Raw genomic sequence first — 16127 nt, 5'->3', positions numbered from 1 at the left:
ATTTTCGGCTCTGGAGTTAATTAGCCCCGTGTCATGTGCTAACCGGCGCAGAGGACGCGTTGACCTGTGCGCCATCAAGGCGCTTGTCAGTTTCGAATCAGAACACACGGGAGCCATCAGTGTGTTTGTGCTCACGTTAGAGTCTCTTTAAGGTATTTTGATAATGACATTGACCTTGAAATCAATTTGCTTAATATGGTGTCAGCTAATGGGGTCCTATTGCACTTAAGGGGGAGATTGGTGTTAGAAGCCGAGTAATTATGCTGAGGCGTTCATTTTGGTTTTTAGTTGTTTTTTTGGCACATACCAAAGACCGGCTTTTACACGGCAGCTCCAACGACTCCTTAGGTTCAGACTCATTTGGAGTTGACGATATCCAATTCAATGTAACAAATTCTGAATTATATCACTCGTCACATACATGGCCACTTACCTCGCGCAATGCGTTTCGTCTTCGTCAAGACAATTTGCTTTCTGCGCTGTATTTTGTTTTGACATTCAAATTTGTTCCACTCGATGTGGTAAACAATTTAGTCAATATTAATATGCTGGACTCACTTGACAGTGTTTGTATTGTGATTAATTAAGTGGGTTTTCATCAGACTTCCCCCCCACACACACACACTTTGTTCCATACTATTAATATGCGGCACATACCAAAGATCTTCAGCGGCACGTCTCGCCACTTGGCATCCGTCTTTATGTTACTTTAAGTAGATTTTCTTTGAATTTTTTTTTTTTTTGCCCATCATTCATTAAAAAACTGGTCACAGGGGGCATTGATATTATAGTGATACATAAGTTAGCTAGGAAAGGTTCCAGCAAGTACAGTGACCTTGAAGAAGATAAGTGCTACCGAAAAATGGATGGTTGGATGGATGGATTCATTACAAGAGACCATTTGAATCTCATCAACCTCTTTCGGTATTTTTTGTCCTTGCCGGAGTAGGCGGGCTCCTTTTGAGTGTTCCACAAAAGCGATGGAATCTACTGGTACATATTGGACCAACACCACTGAGGTATTGCTCAAAGGAGCCTTGCCTCGAAAAGATAGCAAAGTCCAAGGAGTCCACGGTCTGGCATCTTTTTAGTTTCTACCTCTGCTCATTACCTTGGCTGTCCGCAAACATTGACGCAAATTTTCCTAACAAGTGTTTGATCAACACAGCCCGCCACGGCGGGGAAGAGACAGGCAACCTTCTCATGACTCTCCCCCCATATTTATGTTCCATTCCCTGCTACTTCTTTCTCCCTCCTCAATTTGAAGATTTGCCTCATTCTTCCTTTCTGGTGGAAGAGAACAAAGGCAGAGATGAAGTCTAACCTCTTGGAACCATCTTGCATGTCTTTGTAGAAGCCCTCATCGTTCTCGTTTGATTACAGCCAAGTACTTCAGCATTGTGGCAGATGCTCAACGCTCCGTCTGCCAATCTTGACACACATTTCTTCTGGTCTTGTCAACCATTACTGACGTCGCATGGGCTGTCTGTCTGGCTGCCTTTGCGAAGTTGTGACACCGATGCTGACATGGATGCTAATGCTACAAAAAGTGTCAGACTTTATATGAGAATATAAAATCACTTTTTTTTAGATGTTCTCATAAGTGAGAGATTTATTGAGGGTCAGTGTCACATTGACAATTCCGACAAGATGGAAGATTAGAACAAAAATCCATCTCGGGGAGAGTTGAGTGAAAACCTGGATGAGAAAATGGGGGTCAATTCGCGGATGAATATTGGAAAGGTGAATATGATTCAGAAAAGAGACAGTGACCCAGGACTAATGTTCAAACTAAACTTGGGAAGTACATCTTTCACAAAACCTTTTCTTTAAATTAAATTTCTATCGGAACACCAAACTGTCAATCGTGTGTATCAAAAATAAAAACAAGCTAACAACTTTGCACCAAAACAACTTATTCACACAGCGTTGATTTAGTCGTGCCTTTAGAGGTGCAGGATGGAAGGAGAGTCCAACAAAGGCTGGTACAAGTTGTCTAGACACCTCTTTCACTGTCAGAACATTGGCACTCTGTAAAGCAGAGCAAAGAGGTGCACATAACGGAGGCTCGATTGAATATATGGATGCCCGGATGGATGAATTGGACGAGCGGGGGTTGATGACACCCAAGAAAGCTCTCAGTGACCTTGACATGACAAGCGTCCCTTTCTATGGAATAGTCAGCTCCATAGCCGCCAATTCTTGGCACAAAATATAGCGTCGCACATTTCTTTGCTGAAGCTTATTTGTATTTGTTGGTTTTCGTTTCTCCTCGCTGTCATTAAAAGCAAAAAGCTGCAGCATAAAGCACAGTTTGAGATCTTAGCCACTGGAGAGTTTTTATTTTTTTCAAAGCTAAAATTGTAGCTGTATTTTTTTTTCTTTATCTCTTGAGATAATCCGAAGGGTGGGCCATCATTTAGAGCATTATCCCTGCAGGTGGTCCTCACAACAAAGGCCTGTTTCATGAGGTGGATTTCCTTGAACGCTTCCTCCCAACTGGGAGCTGTGCCACTCGTTTTGGAGCTGGAAATATCTGATGTCGCATTCAAATGAGCAAAAGCAGATTTGTACGTTTGTTGCTTGCACTGCATTGGATTACTTTCGAGTTTTATCCCAAGTATTTCAAAACAAATCAGGCCGTCCGTTGTGTTGACTTTTCTTTTTTTTTTTTTTTTATAACAGATGGGACAAATTGGTCGTCGGTGCATTGTGGACAACCAGTAGTAAACATTTTTCTGGGGTTTTGTTGCTCTGGAAGACTCGGGATGGGCTCTAAAGAGCAGAAATAACCAAAAATGAAGAAATACATCCAATTTGCAGATCAAAGCTAATTCACCTCCGCTGCTATATTTTGAAGGAAAGCATATTTCATATTTTTGCAGAACAAGTCACTGTGTGTCTGCTTGCACGAGCAGAGCCGGGATGTAACCTTCAGTGTACGGCGTGGCCAAGTTTGATTTAAACAAAAGGTCACATTTCAGATGTGCTCCCCTTCCGCTCTCTCTCTCTCTGAAGGCAAACCTTCAGCATAATTTCCAGCAGACAAGCCTTCAAGCTACCAAGGCTGAGTTCTAGGAATAGAAAGTCATAATGTACACGTGATTGGACACCGGCAGTGAAGTTCATTTTGCAGTCGCCACAAAGCACTGGACAAAATGTGGCCACTCTCTAGATAAAGTATACTTCACCAAAAGTCTCTTTATCTAAATCAACACCTACATTGCAGGCAAATATTGTTTTGGCACACGGCAAGGACATTAATATTTGAACGTGCGGCACGGCCATAACTTCAACGCAGTTATGATGATGTATATTGATGGGATGCTGCTTATTTAGAGAATCAAATTTGTTAGAGCGTGTCAATAATTTTTTTCTCTCCTTTGCCGCCAGAGAAGTGTCAAGTGCAGCAGGTCGGAGATTTCGTTTTACTCGCGTGTCTTATTAATTTCACGGCCCCGGCATAGTGTTTTACTGATTAGGACCAAAAAGACAATGCGCTGCGCCATTTCTCCCTCTGCCAGCCTTGAGATTGTGCGGCTTTGCTCCTTCCTTCCTTCCTTCCTTCCTTCCTTCCTTCCTTCCTTCCTTCCTTCCTTCCTTCCTTCCTTCCTTCCTTCCTTCCTTCCTTCCTTCCTTCCTTCCTTCCTTCCTTCCTCTGGCGTGCGAGCTGATTCACCGCATGCCATCATCTCGACTGTGGTTTGGTGATATAAATCAGCCAATGGGTGGGTCTATGTAAGCCCACGATGCCCTGCTGCCGAGCTGATAAGTGGGCCACACAGAGGGGATGGAAAATACCGATTGAGGGCAATCTCAGCGCCTCTCACTCATTTGCGCCACATTGCGCACCATGTCTTGGCTGTTCAAAGGCTTGGTGTTAAACTGTAGAGGAGATGGCAAACAAAGAGGGCGTTCTACAGGCCTTGAAGCACTGGCCTTTTTCTTTCAAGGCCTTCAATAGTAGGTAAGCTGTCAGCCGTTTCATCATGGTGCCTTTGTAGTGGCACCGGGAGCGTAACAGTGTCGCCGCTTTGCATTGTCGTCACTTTTCGCAGCCAACAGCACCGCCGCCGCCCTTGTGCTTATGTGCGCGATATTGTTGATTCGAAAGCCTTTGACATAGTGACAACTGGAAAAGTGCTCCCTCTGTTGTGAGCGTGGTATAAAATGAGCCACCGAGAGCTCTCGTTTGTTCTCGTCCGACCTTGCCCCTCACAAGGCGGCTAATTTCTGCACATAATAAAGCTCGCTGGCGTTTCATGCTGTTAAGTCATGAGAGATTAATGGGCTGGTGCAGATTTATTCTGCTGGAAGAGATCAGCTTGCTACCAGCCAGCCTTGTCTTTTGCCCTGCAGAGGTAATGAGTAAGCAAAACTGTGCTGTTGGATGATTGGACATGATGGTGTTAACAGAGCTTCCTTCCTTATACAGGACATTAGAAAATTTGCTATTTGTATGACAATTCTAACAACATCCCCCCCAAAAATAAAAAATCCAGTTAAAATTGCATAAAATGGGAAATATCATTTGGCATCCATTCACAGGCATATAAAGCGAAAAGACAGAGATGCCAATGCTAAATGCTATGCTAGCCTAAGATTGACACGCTAAACTGAACTGGAAATTATCTTTCATTACTGTGTATGCAACATGACTTTCTGTACAAAATGTACGAAATTCTCATGAGATCAGGCCTGCTGCCAGTGCTCCGGCGCCCACTCCACTGCAAATAAAGCGAGCTAATTTGTTGCCTGTGCAAGATGCTGCGCAAGCTGACCTTATCAGAAAAGCCCGGGCCTGTCTATTCCATCTTCCACGACTGGCCTACTCTGCTCCCTCCCAGAGGAAAGACAGATTTCAATAACCTCTCAACCGAGAACGCCAGCGAAATGTAGCCAGCTTGAGCGGGTGTCTACCCCCCCTCCCCCATTTGTGGTGGCGGCGTCAAAAGAGCAAGAGGGATGGGAAGAGATGAACGTCATTTGCAAGGCAGATCCTCGCCATACATCCATCAGGAGAAAGTTTTTGGGTGAGGCCTTTCGGGGTGATAGCGAGATGAGCATACCAGTCCGAGGCCCTGGCACGTTGATGGATGGCTTACATTGCCGCGGCAACCCCCGCCACGTTGAACTCACCCTGAAGAATTGATGAGCCACAACCTCTCGCCTCCCCGTCTCGGGCTCCCTTCGCGATCAACTCTTCAACGTCACCCTTAGCTCATCTCCATATTTCATTTTCCTCGCTCCTTGGCGTCTTTGTTCTCTCTCTGACATTTCTTACCAATTTTGTCTCTGTGTTCTATCGAGGTCCAATCGTTTGGCTTCCTCCTTCCCCTTCCCGCTGCCAACCTCGGTCTATGTGTCAACCCCGAGCGGGTGAGCCATGAAGGTGCCATACTAATGTGCTTTCGTGGGAGCATCCCCCCCCCACCTCCCCCGGTGACACCTTTATAAATGACAGCAGCGCCAGGTCCCCGTCGGTGTTCAATCACCTCTGCGGGATCTCGCCCACGGGGGGCTCAGCATGTGTGCGGCGTGCACGCTTATGCCTTTATTGCCTCTGTGGGGGCCTCGCAACAGCCGCGACTTCTTTATGGCGGAGCTGGACAACGACGTTAGGTAGCAAACAGATCTGGAGCAAGAGTGCAGGCGAGGGAGAGAAATGACAGCCTGGAGCTCATCTGACCACCGCTGCCTTGTTACGACTCCCCGATGTGTGCACCAGGAACACACAGAGCGGTCTTTTGCCTTCTATTATTGCCTTACGCAACGTCCACCTCTGCATTGTCGCCTCGCAGGCTCCCTTATGGCTTCCATCGTGGTGGTTGGTCGTATGGTCCTTGCATCTCGTCTCCCTTCAAATGAGATGTTAGACACTACGGGCGGTCCTCGGTTTATCGGAAAATCGTCAGAAGGTTGTTTAATTAGACGACAGTAGAGAGGGATAATCAGAAGGAAAGTAGTAAAATAACTGTGACGCTTGTAATTCCTCAGCCATGAACACAGGCCATGGAATTGACTGCAGCGTCATCATTCCTGACCATAAAAGCCACTCAGCCAGTCAGTGCAGTCTGGGTTCATTCTCTCGCTCTCTTTCTCTTGCTCTCTCGCTCTGCTCTGAGCTATTTTTAGCTCTCCCTATGCAGCATGCCTCGACTGCCATTGTAGTTACCTAGATTTGAGGGCTTTGTCACCGCTGCGTTGATCATGCAATCGTAATGATAAGACGACAGATGACAGGAATTTAGTGCTATAAAAATAATTCAACTAGAAAATGAATTTGTGAATCTCAGATTTAGCTAGTAAATTGGAATCTTAACGGAACAAGCAAAAACTTGGTCTTGATGTTGACCAGGTGCTGGCCCAAATAATGTTTGAAACTTCTATACAAAGAACGTGAAAGTCTATTGAATAAAAAATGTGCAACATTTTTACCAATCTCCCCTGCAGTGCCTTTGTAACTCAACATTTTATTCACTATTGCCCGGTAAAGTCTCGAAACGGTTGTGAATATTACTGAAATGCAATCCTCTGGCGCTATAGAAATCTTTTTTAAACTCGCCTTTTGAACGTCTAGAACTGTAATAGCTGACGATTCTTTTCACAACGTGGCGCTCCATTGACTGTAGCTTTCGTCATCCCGGTGATTTCTCTTTGCTAGCCTCTCTTTTTTTTAAATATAGAATGAATATGTGTTAGATTACGCAACACATAGCCAACACTAGAGAATGACGTAGGCGTAATATATGTAAAGCTGTATCGTTAAACCGCTAATGATCCCTGTTTGTTTACACTTCTGGAAAAAAAGCTACTTCTCGATGGGCGGATTAATGACTGCAACTATCCTGTCAGTTATGGGCAGTGTGACACAGATGGTGTGGGATGCGCAGGAGTGTTCCATGTTGGCGCCAATATTCAGTCATTAAGTCGTAGGGACTTCACAACCTGCGGTACTTCACAGAGTTACAAGCAGCTAGCTAGTTGCTAGCTAGCGCAAGAAGCTAACCATGTGTTATTATTTAACTTCCCATTTAGGGCATTTATATACAGAATCTTTTTTTCATATCACATTTTCAACCTTTTATGTTCTGCCTTTCTGAGGGTTATTGATGTGACAAAATAATCTTATGATTCAAAATTGTCATGTCATTAAGTAGCAAAAAAGGCGTATCGGGAGAAATGCTAAAGGCATACATTGTGTGGCAGAGGTGATCGGACTCCCATTGTCTTTCGGTGACACGGTAAAAGCATATATCAAGCCGTGCCAGCAGAGAAAAGATGATGCTAACAATGCCTCGGGCAGTGCCTCCGGCTACAGGGCGAACACACACGCACACACTAACATGCACGACTAGTGTTTTGTACGGCGGCATGCACACGCGCCCCCCTGAATTACTCAAAAGAAAGAGCCGTGGGAGTGACTTTATTCGCGTGCGAGTCGATTCTAATTTCATAAAACAACAGCTCTTATGCTCCGTCTGCTTGCTGTACTTTTTTTTCAATGTCTGCTTTGTGTTTGCGGTCAGGTGGCAGGCCCCCCGACGGCAGGAGCTTTTCACGAGCGACCCTCCAAACCGACCATGTTCCGGAAGTTCTATGAGCGCGGGGAGTTCCCCATGGCGCTGGAGCACGACACCAAAGGCAACCGCATCGCTTGGAAGGTAGGCACCATAACACCTGGTAAACATCTACCATTTGGTACTAGACCTCACAGAGTTGCCAGTACGGGAAAAATCTGTACGATTATTAAGAAAAATGTCACTGATTAATTTCCTTTGACTTGACTTTTCATCACATTAATTTTAATTACAAAAAAAAAACTCATTTGGAAGAAGACTAATACCGAACTAAAGTTTTCTGATTTACCGCGCCTTAGCCAGCCATATTTGTTGTTTACTCTTAACTGGACATTTTGGTGGTAACTCATTAACTCCATGTAGTGTATTCTTGACTTCGAATGCATGGCATGTCATGTTAATTAGGCTCAGCGGGCTAAAATAAATCACAATAGCCCAAAACTCATACTTTTACATTAACGCAGTTCAAAACAAATCTTTTTTTATTCTTCCATTTTAGTAAGAAGCAACATAGGTTCAAGTATGAAAGCTATAGAGGCCTAATTAGAGGCTGCAACAAAAACAAAAGCAACTATTCCGCATGCTTCCCCTCCTATTTCCTGTTCTAGCCAACTTGTCATCTTGCATGACACTTGTTGCCTGTCTCAACTCTTGCGCACTTTGTCACAGCGTCGGTGTGAGCTGTCGTCCTGCAGGAGGCAGTGTGGCTTCGTTCGCTCCAATCCCCCCACTTGTGTGTCACATAACCCATCAATCATACGCTCTGCAGGGACTAGCCCGCCAAACAAGAACAACAACAAAAACACAGTATGTGATTGTATATGCATTTGTGCTGTGTATATATATATATATATATCTATATATATATATATATATATATATATATATATATATATATATATATATATATATATCTATCTATATATATATATATATATATATATATATATATATATATATATATATATATATATATACAGTATGTGCATCAAAGTGCAAGCCTCCGCAGAGCCATTAGGCTCCTGAATGGCTCTCCGTGTGTGGGATGGATGCCTTCTCCTAATCACCATCTTGTAGCTCCTGCTACATTGCTAGACAGCCAGTCATTCCATAACTTTGCCATCATAATGATGTTCAGTTATTGTATGCGGCATTGCTCGAATCAAACAAACGCTGCCCCCTTCCCCCACCGCCTTCCCGGCGCATCAAAGAGGTACGCCGAGCAAACGGGTCTCCGGCGGCATGAATTATTGATGTAAAATGTTCAAATGATCCGTGCGTTTGTCAAAAGTAATGTATTTGTTTTGCTCTTTGTTTTGTGGCCAGTGCCAAAGCAAATGTGATGCAGGCTTGTGCTGTCATATCTCATTAGGTTCTTTATTGACCCCTACCACCACCAATACCTCACTAAGGTTTTTATTTCCGTGGCCTTCTAGGTTTGTATTGAAAGCCTGACAGGTAGAGCCGGTCCCCCGTTTGCAGTTTTGTGTGCTTAGCAAAGTGGTTACAATGTGTAGCCGCGATAGCAGTAAGTAGAAAGGGGCTTCCTTGTGTTTGCACTGAGCCACCCTGGAGGCGCCGGTTCAAGAGAGCGGCTGCAGATCAATCCCGGCCTGAGAGAGCAGTCACCCTGCAAATAAAGTCTTGAGGAAAGTAAGACAGGGGAAGGTGGGAAAAAGTTGAAAAAAAAAAAACAGGTTTTTAGTTTTTTTATTTATTTATAGTCTTTATAGTCTTAATTAGAATTTGATCATCTTGAATAACATTTTATTATTAGCATTTGAAATATTAATTAACCTTTCCCCAGCAGGCGTTTAGCGTCTATCAAAGAAGTGTTTTTCTGGCTGATGCGCGTCGCAACGGCAAATTAAGGGAGACGAAAAGGAAGGCGTGAAGTCGTGAACTGTTGAGAATACAAAGAAAAGGAGAAAATAGAACGAAATAGGGGCAGAGAAGAAAAGCAGACAGAGCGTGACTTTCACAGTGAAGAAGAACAACATGTCAGACGCAGCTCAGGTGACAGTAGGCACCGAGCCTAACCTAGCGTGCACCCGGGGTGCAATAAATCATACTTATGTGTCCAACTGTTCAAATATAACACAACTGCCAGCACTTAATCATAAATGAGATTCATCTACTTTCTTTTAAAAATAAAATAAAAATATTAACTAAAGAAAATCTTTTTTTTTTTTCTTAATTTCTTTTAATTATGGCTGGTGTATACATGTTAATAAAGGATTATCTTATTTAGTTAATTTATTTCTGGTGATAATTTTTATATAATTCATCTAGAGGTGAAACGATAAATCGACAACTAATTGAGTCTCAAATTAATCGATAAATATTTTTGACAATCGTTAAATCGTTTAGATATTTTTGTCCATTTATGAATTTCAATTTATAAATTTTAAATTTAAGATTTTTAGCAGTAACTGTTATCCAATTTCTAAATCAAACAATTGCTTTTACTTTGTTCAACATGTTTGCCTATTTTCTGTCTTGTTATTGATCAAACCAGATTTTGAAAATGTTACTTTTGTACCATTTTTACAGAGCAACCTCAAAACTTCCATGCTCTTTTATATACTTTGTCAGTTCCTTGCCAACAAATCTTACAAAAATCTCACGAGAATCCGCTCCCCACAATTCAGCTTGCGGGCACCAGAATGCAGCGGCATACGTTACTGTCTACTCTACGTCATAAATATTTCCTCTCTCACTTCACGCTAAGCCACACCGGACTGTTATCATCCTCTCTGATCTTCCTCGCAGTGTTTTTAATCAGATGCTCGTTGCGATGATATTCCCACGACGCAGCCGCTCCTGATAAGCTGCCGTGTCTCATAAAGAGAAAAATATATGAGCGCTAAATGACAGCGAATTATGCATCGCAGTGCGGTTTACTGTATTTTGTGTGGGTTTCATAGCTCGTGCGTGTCTGTAAGGATGCGGAGGGAATGCAAGTGGACTAAATGTCAAGGGCAAGTTGAAAACAGAAAGGTTGTGTCTGAAAGGCACTTTGGCTCTCGAGCGGTAAAAGCCTCGGCTGTAATGGCGCGCTCAGGTAAAAGCTTTACACGTATCGAGAACATGTGCGGCAGATAGATAAGAGAGACTAGCGACAAAGTGTGTGTGTGTGTGTGTGTGTGTATATGGTTGCATACGTTTGGACCGTATGTTAAGGCAGAACACCGTAATCGACTTGGATATTGAGGTGCCAAATAGAGAGAGAGGCAGAGGGAGGCAGAGGGGAAGGAAGAGGATAGCGACAACACTACAGGGACTCAATCATGATTTTTGGAATAAAATGGGATTGCCTTCAGATCAGTTTGGGGCTTTTTAAATGTCAAAATAAGTCAGAGATGTTTGGCATGAACTGACAGGTTAGATCTACCCTGGTAAGCCCAATACACCGATCAATTATTTATTTATTTTAATGTAATTTAAATGAATTAATTCATTCATTTTTATATTTATTGACCTTTGACCCAAGGAAAGCAACTGTCAATTATTCCACTCATTATTTTGCATTACAGTATCTTTGCAAAACCTCCTAATTATTCTTTAATAAAGAATATGAAACAATTATTTATATTTGGTATTGATTTGGCGGTGATGGTCGGAGAGAACCCAGCAGAAGTACGGCGCCAAAACAGCCTTGTTGATTTCATTCCATTGATCGCCTCATCTGCTTTATCTTCCCCTTGATCTCCGTCTCGCCTATAGTCTCCCACTTTATAAATCTGGATTGTCCCCGCAGGCCGCCGCGCATCCGCCACCCGACCCTGACGGCTCCTCCCACCCTCCAGCGCTTGTATTTTATGTCTCACCCCTTTTGTGCTTTTACGAGGTCTGTCTGGGCCAACGCAAAACGGCATTTCATAAAAAAAAAGAAATATATCAATGAAAACCTGATTGCCAGCACGCCACCACAGCCGCAGTTGGCAGAGATGCGTGTGTGTGTGTGTGTGTGTGTGTGGGGGGGAGTAATCAATTAATCTGATCAAGCGCTTTAGGAAATGGAGAGCATAAGCGCTCCTGGGGGATGGATATCCATCTCCTCGTGATGATTGAATTACAGAGTGAGAGTTGGAGAGAAGGAGGGGCAGCAGCGGTGGCGGCGGAATTGGTGGTGGGAGGGGCTCTGAGAAATGAGGTGGTTAGGGTGATAAAGGATGAGGGAGCACATACTTGATACGGGACTGAAAGATGGAAGCAAACGAAATCAAAGAAGGGGATGCCAAAGAGAGATGAGGTCAATACCGAAAACGCATCAGAGAAAAGCTCTTATTCCTCTCCCCTCCCCTCCCTGCCACTATTTGCATTTTTATACGCCATACCTTCCTGTTGATAACGTGTTCTCTTGACAGCTATATTGCGTGCCTTAAATCAGTCTGCATTGGTGTCAATCCGCAGCTGCAGCGTTTCTGCGGACAAATATGTCATTTACGCGCCCATAAATCTCGCACGGCTGCATATTTTGACTGTAACCTGTCTCTAAATTATAAATATAAAGTATTTGCTCAATAATGTCACAGGGACAATACATTTCTACAGGAGTCACTCCCGTACTGCAATTCCGCTACGTCCTAGCGAGCTCAATGGCAAGGCATGAAAAGCTGCTTCACCATGTTTGGTTTTAATCTGGGCTTCCTTAATTGCAGACCTAAGAGCCTGACTCAATTTTTCTTCAAATTATTATTATTTTTTTTTCACTCGTGCCGGATGCACACATACCTCGTCTCTTACTCCATGTGAGTGATTTCTCATCCTGAGCACTTTGTCGGGGGAACTTTTGAATAGACAGGATAAAATGGAGTTAACCATGCGTTTTCACCAATTCCCCTGGCCGAATGCTGCATGGATACTCTTGGGAGCAAGAAAGGTGTAGTTCTGTGTCATCAGGAAAGGAAAAAAAAGACAATAAGAGGAGAGAATTTGAACAAGCCCCCCTGAGTTTTCTTTCTATGAAAGAGGGAGTGGAGATCAGAGGAGTGGGAAAGCGCCAGGGGGAACTATCTGGAAAGCGGCGGCCTCCGACAACACTGGCTCGCCATCAAGGCCCGCACGGGTCGCCCGCCTCCCGAGGGAAAGAGGGAATTGTCAAAACGGCTGGCGGGAAGAGCGATGAGCTTCGCCACACTCGCTGCTGATGATATCACCGCAGGAATGGAGAGGCTGTTGCCATGGAGGGATCCAGCAGTGAGGACTTGTCTGGTGATCTCGAGCGGGCCCACCCGCTGCTATCATTCATAGCGGGCGGGCGGGCGGGCGCCACGTGACGCTAATGATGGTTGTTTAGCCTGTGGGCCTCGCTCGCTTGCTGTGGCACGAGACAATAGCAAAAACATTGATTTTTTTTTTTGGGGGGGGGGGGGAAGAAAATAGAGGCTCACTGAAGAAGGTTTTATTTCTATAGAGTGGTTACAATATGGATCAATAGTTCCTTCACTTGTTTGGTCCTGGCTTGGAAATGTGAACCAGTTCTCATCATACATTTTTATACTAGTAATCCCATTTATTTGTGAACTTTCCGCCCCTATTTCGTTCTATTCCGCCCGTTGTGCAGATGGTGACACACTCGGGGAAAGTTGCAGATGGGAAAGACGGTGGAAAGCTCGAGACAGGACGGCAAAGTGATAGATGACCAACAGGAGAGGAGACTGGAAGGGGGAGGGGCCAGTTGAAAATTAGACAGAGACATAGGACAGACAGAGAGGGACATGCCTCGTCTGCCAAGGCAACAAATCAGCCGCGCCCCTCCCTGCCTCCCACAAAATAAGCCCGAGATCTATTGATTGGCACTCGTATTTGCTTGCAGGCTCCAGCTCAAAATGGAGCCTTTAATTAACTTAATGGACCGGCTGCAGCTGTGTGTGAGCCAGCGAGGGAGGAATGGAAAGGAATAGATGGAAGCGGCGGCCAGCATCGCCAATAAGTGGGGTTAACTGCGGACCACTCCGACGATCAGTCAGAGCAGTCGCGACAGACAAAAAGAGGAAGGGAGGGAGGGAGAGGATGCTGATGTCCTCTGAGCTCCTTGTTATCGTTTCCTCATTCCATCATCATTGCACATTTTTGGGCTGCTTTCAAAGAAAAATATTTTTTATATTCAAGCCGCAATAATAAGTATTTCAAAAATCCGCCTTGGACTTTGCTGCCAAAAGTCTCTTGAGGTCAAACCTTCTTGTACTCAGTCACCTCCCTTTCCAGCCCCCTCCTTGAAATCTTCATTCCTGGCCACTCATCCATTCTGTCAAAGGTTAATTGGATTGGAAATGATTCGATTCATTCTGGATGTTAATGCTGTTATCGTTGCTTTTGTTTGAAAAAAGGGAAGGGAAAGAAACCCCGCCTCCCCCCCGCCGCACTTACGCATAATTCAAAATAAAGGAAAAAGGAAAATCCAATTTAATCTTTTCTTTTTTCCTCAACTCCAGCTCAGGCTTGTCCCTGCAAGTCTTTTCCTTTAAATTATGGCCGAATTTCATTACCTTGAAAGCTTTTCCGCCTCCTCCCAGTGCCGCCCGCCCTGTCTCCAATACTTCGAATGGATCGGGACTAATGTCTTTCTTGTAACCTCAAGGTCAGAATATTTGGAGCCCAAGGAGCGCTCAAGGGTCCCTGTGATTAATGCACTGTACAAAGTAGCGGGGAATAATTGCGGCATAGCGAGGAATAGTTGCTGATCAGATATGTGCATGTATGCACAAGCACGTATATTCAAATCAGGTTGCAAAAGTGGCCGACCCTTGATTCCTTCACACTGTGTCTGACAGTAAAAGCGGTCTTTTAATGTCCGATGCGTTCCTTTTTCACGTACATTAATGCGACTTGGACACAGCCAGGCTATCACCTCTATCTCATTATAGGAGAATATGATTTTGGATGGATGGATATCTGTTTGATTTATGGATTGTTGGTCGTAGAATCTAAAAAAAAATCATACATGATGTTGACTTTTTTTTTTAAATCTTGCAGCAAAAATTGCAACATAGTTAAAACTAAAACGAATTAAAAAAAAGATAAAAATATAAAACTAATAAAAAATAGAATTAAACAAAAATAAAGCATTTTGGAAAAAATTAAAACTAACATCTGAATACAAACTACATTAAAAAAATACTTATAATGAAAGTAAAACTAAAAATTATAACCCTGGACGCTCACCTCAGTGACCTTCTTCCTGCCATCTTTCTTTTCTGAGTTATTTTCATTTCACTTTTATTCATCATTTGCATTAATTTAACGAACATCTAATTGACCTGGCAGAGCAGTCTCCTCAACCCCTTCACAAAGTTGCAATGACATTTTGTTGCTTTAATTGGCTTACAGTTAAATCTCACGAGACGCATTGAATGTCTTCACGCTCCAGTCCCGTTCCCAGCAGCGGCTGCGGCTCCAGTCGGCAACATTTAAATAAAAAACTCGCAGCCATTCCCTTGATTGAAGTGCCTTTTAAAAAAAGCCAAGTGGCTGCATGGAAAACACTCGGTGTGTTTGTTTTAGCTGGGCGGTTAAAGAAGAGGAAAAACAAGCCTCAGCGGGGCCTCTATCTATATTTATCAAAGCATGCACAACGCCATTCCGCGAATGGCCCATATGTACGTTTATACGTAGTTGGCATACATCTGTAAGCAATGAGCCGCCATAAATCCGGCGCACCGCACACATCTGCTTCGACATTAAGTCGTACATTTGCATCGCTCAAATAAATATGTCTATTAAATTGGACAAAATAAACCCAAATATGGGATGCAAAGGAGCAGCACCCAATTGGGGAAAAGAGTAAACGATCGCAAGGCACGAGGAGAGTAAACAAACCATTTTCTCATCTATTAAAATGGCGCCGCTAGAAATAAATGTCAAAGACTTAACGATAGGAGTTGAAATATGAATACACTAATAGCCATAATACTAAAATTAGTAAGTGGATTTCAGGTATTAGAGTCTAAAATATCCCCAATCGTCAGGTTGTCATGATTGAATATTTTTATAATCTGTTACCCTATTGATTTTTCCATTGATTAATCGAATAATATGGAAAATTTTATTTGGGTTAGTATATTTAAAAAAAATATATATACACTATCATCAATTTTACCGCCATTACGTCTTGGTCAAAAATAAAAATAAACATCTATTGTATGATATGAAACACTAGGACACAAGTCACCACTTGCAGGCGGCGAGACGCCACAGGGACGTGCGATAAATACTGACAAAACACCTCTCGCGTCATGAATACCCCAAGGGTGGCCCGACTGTGCAGTTCCTCAGCCTTTTCTTACCCTCTGAGGTGTCCGCCAATAGCAGCAGACAGGAAGAAGATCCGGAGCCCAGACCAGTGGACCCGGCGGAGCAACAAATCATATTAATATTCCATATCAACTGTCACACGTTCACCCATGGGGCCATTGTGATAGCGTGTGAAGTGGAATATAGATCCGAGTGTGTGGCGATTAATAAACACACTTGTCAGCCTGTAAAAGCATCGAATCCCACCGCTTGGGGACGTATCCTATCCTGCTCACGACAAATCATGTG

At 43.5% G+C, this 16127-nt stretch overlaps 1 protein-coding gene across 3 annotated transcripts in view; it reads left to right on the top strand.

Annotated features, from left to right (window-relative positions):
• The window catches only part of pacrg (PARK2 co-regulated), a 111428-nt gene that overhangs the window by 44116 nt on the left and 51185 nt on the right, over positions 1-16127 (top strand). For all 3 annotated transcript variants that reach the window (XM_085931666.1, XM_085931667.1, XM_085931668.1), the window contains one exon: positions 7530-7664. In XM_085931666.1, coding sequence (XP_085787792.1) covers positions 7584-7664 — 81 coding nt within the window. In that variant the 5' untranslated portion in view covers positions 7530-7583. The remainder of the gene's footprint in view (positions 1-7529; positions 7665-16127) is intronic.

Source organism: Syngnathus leptorhynchus, chromosome 15 (assembly GCF_054491065.1).
Source record: "Syngnathus leptorhynchus isolate UIUO chromosome 15, UIUO_Slep, whole genome shotgun sequence".
NCBI lineage: Eukaryota > Metazoa > Chordata > Actinopteri > Syngnathiformes > Syngnathidae > Syngnathus > Syngnathus leptorhynchus.
Note: the sequence above shows the minus strand (reverse complement) of the source record. Positions and strands in the feature narration are given on the sequence as shown.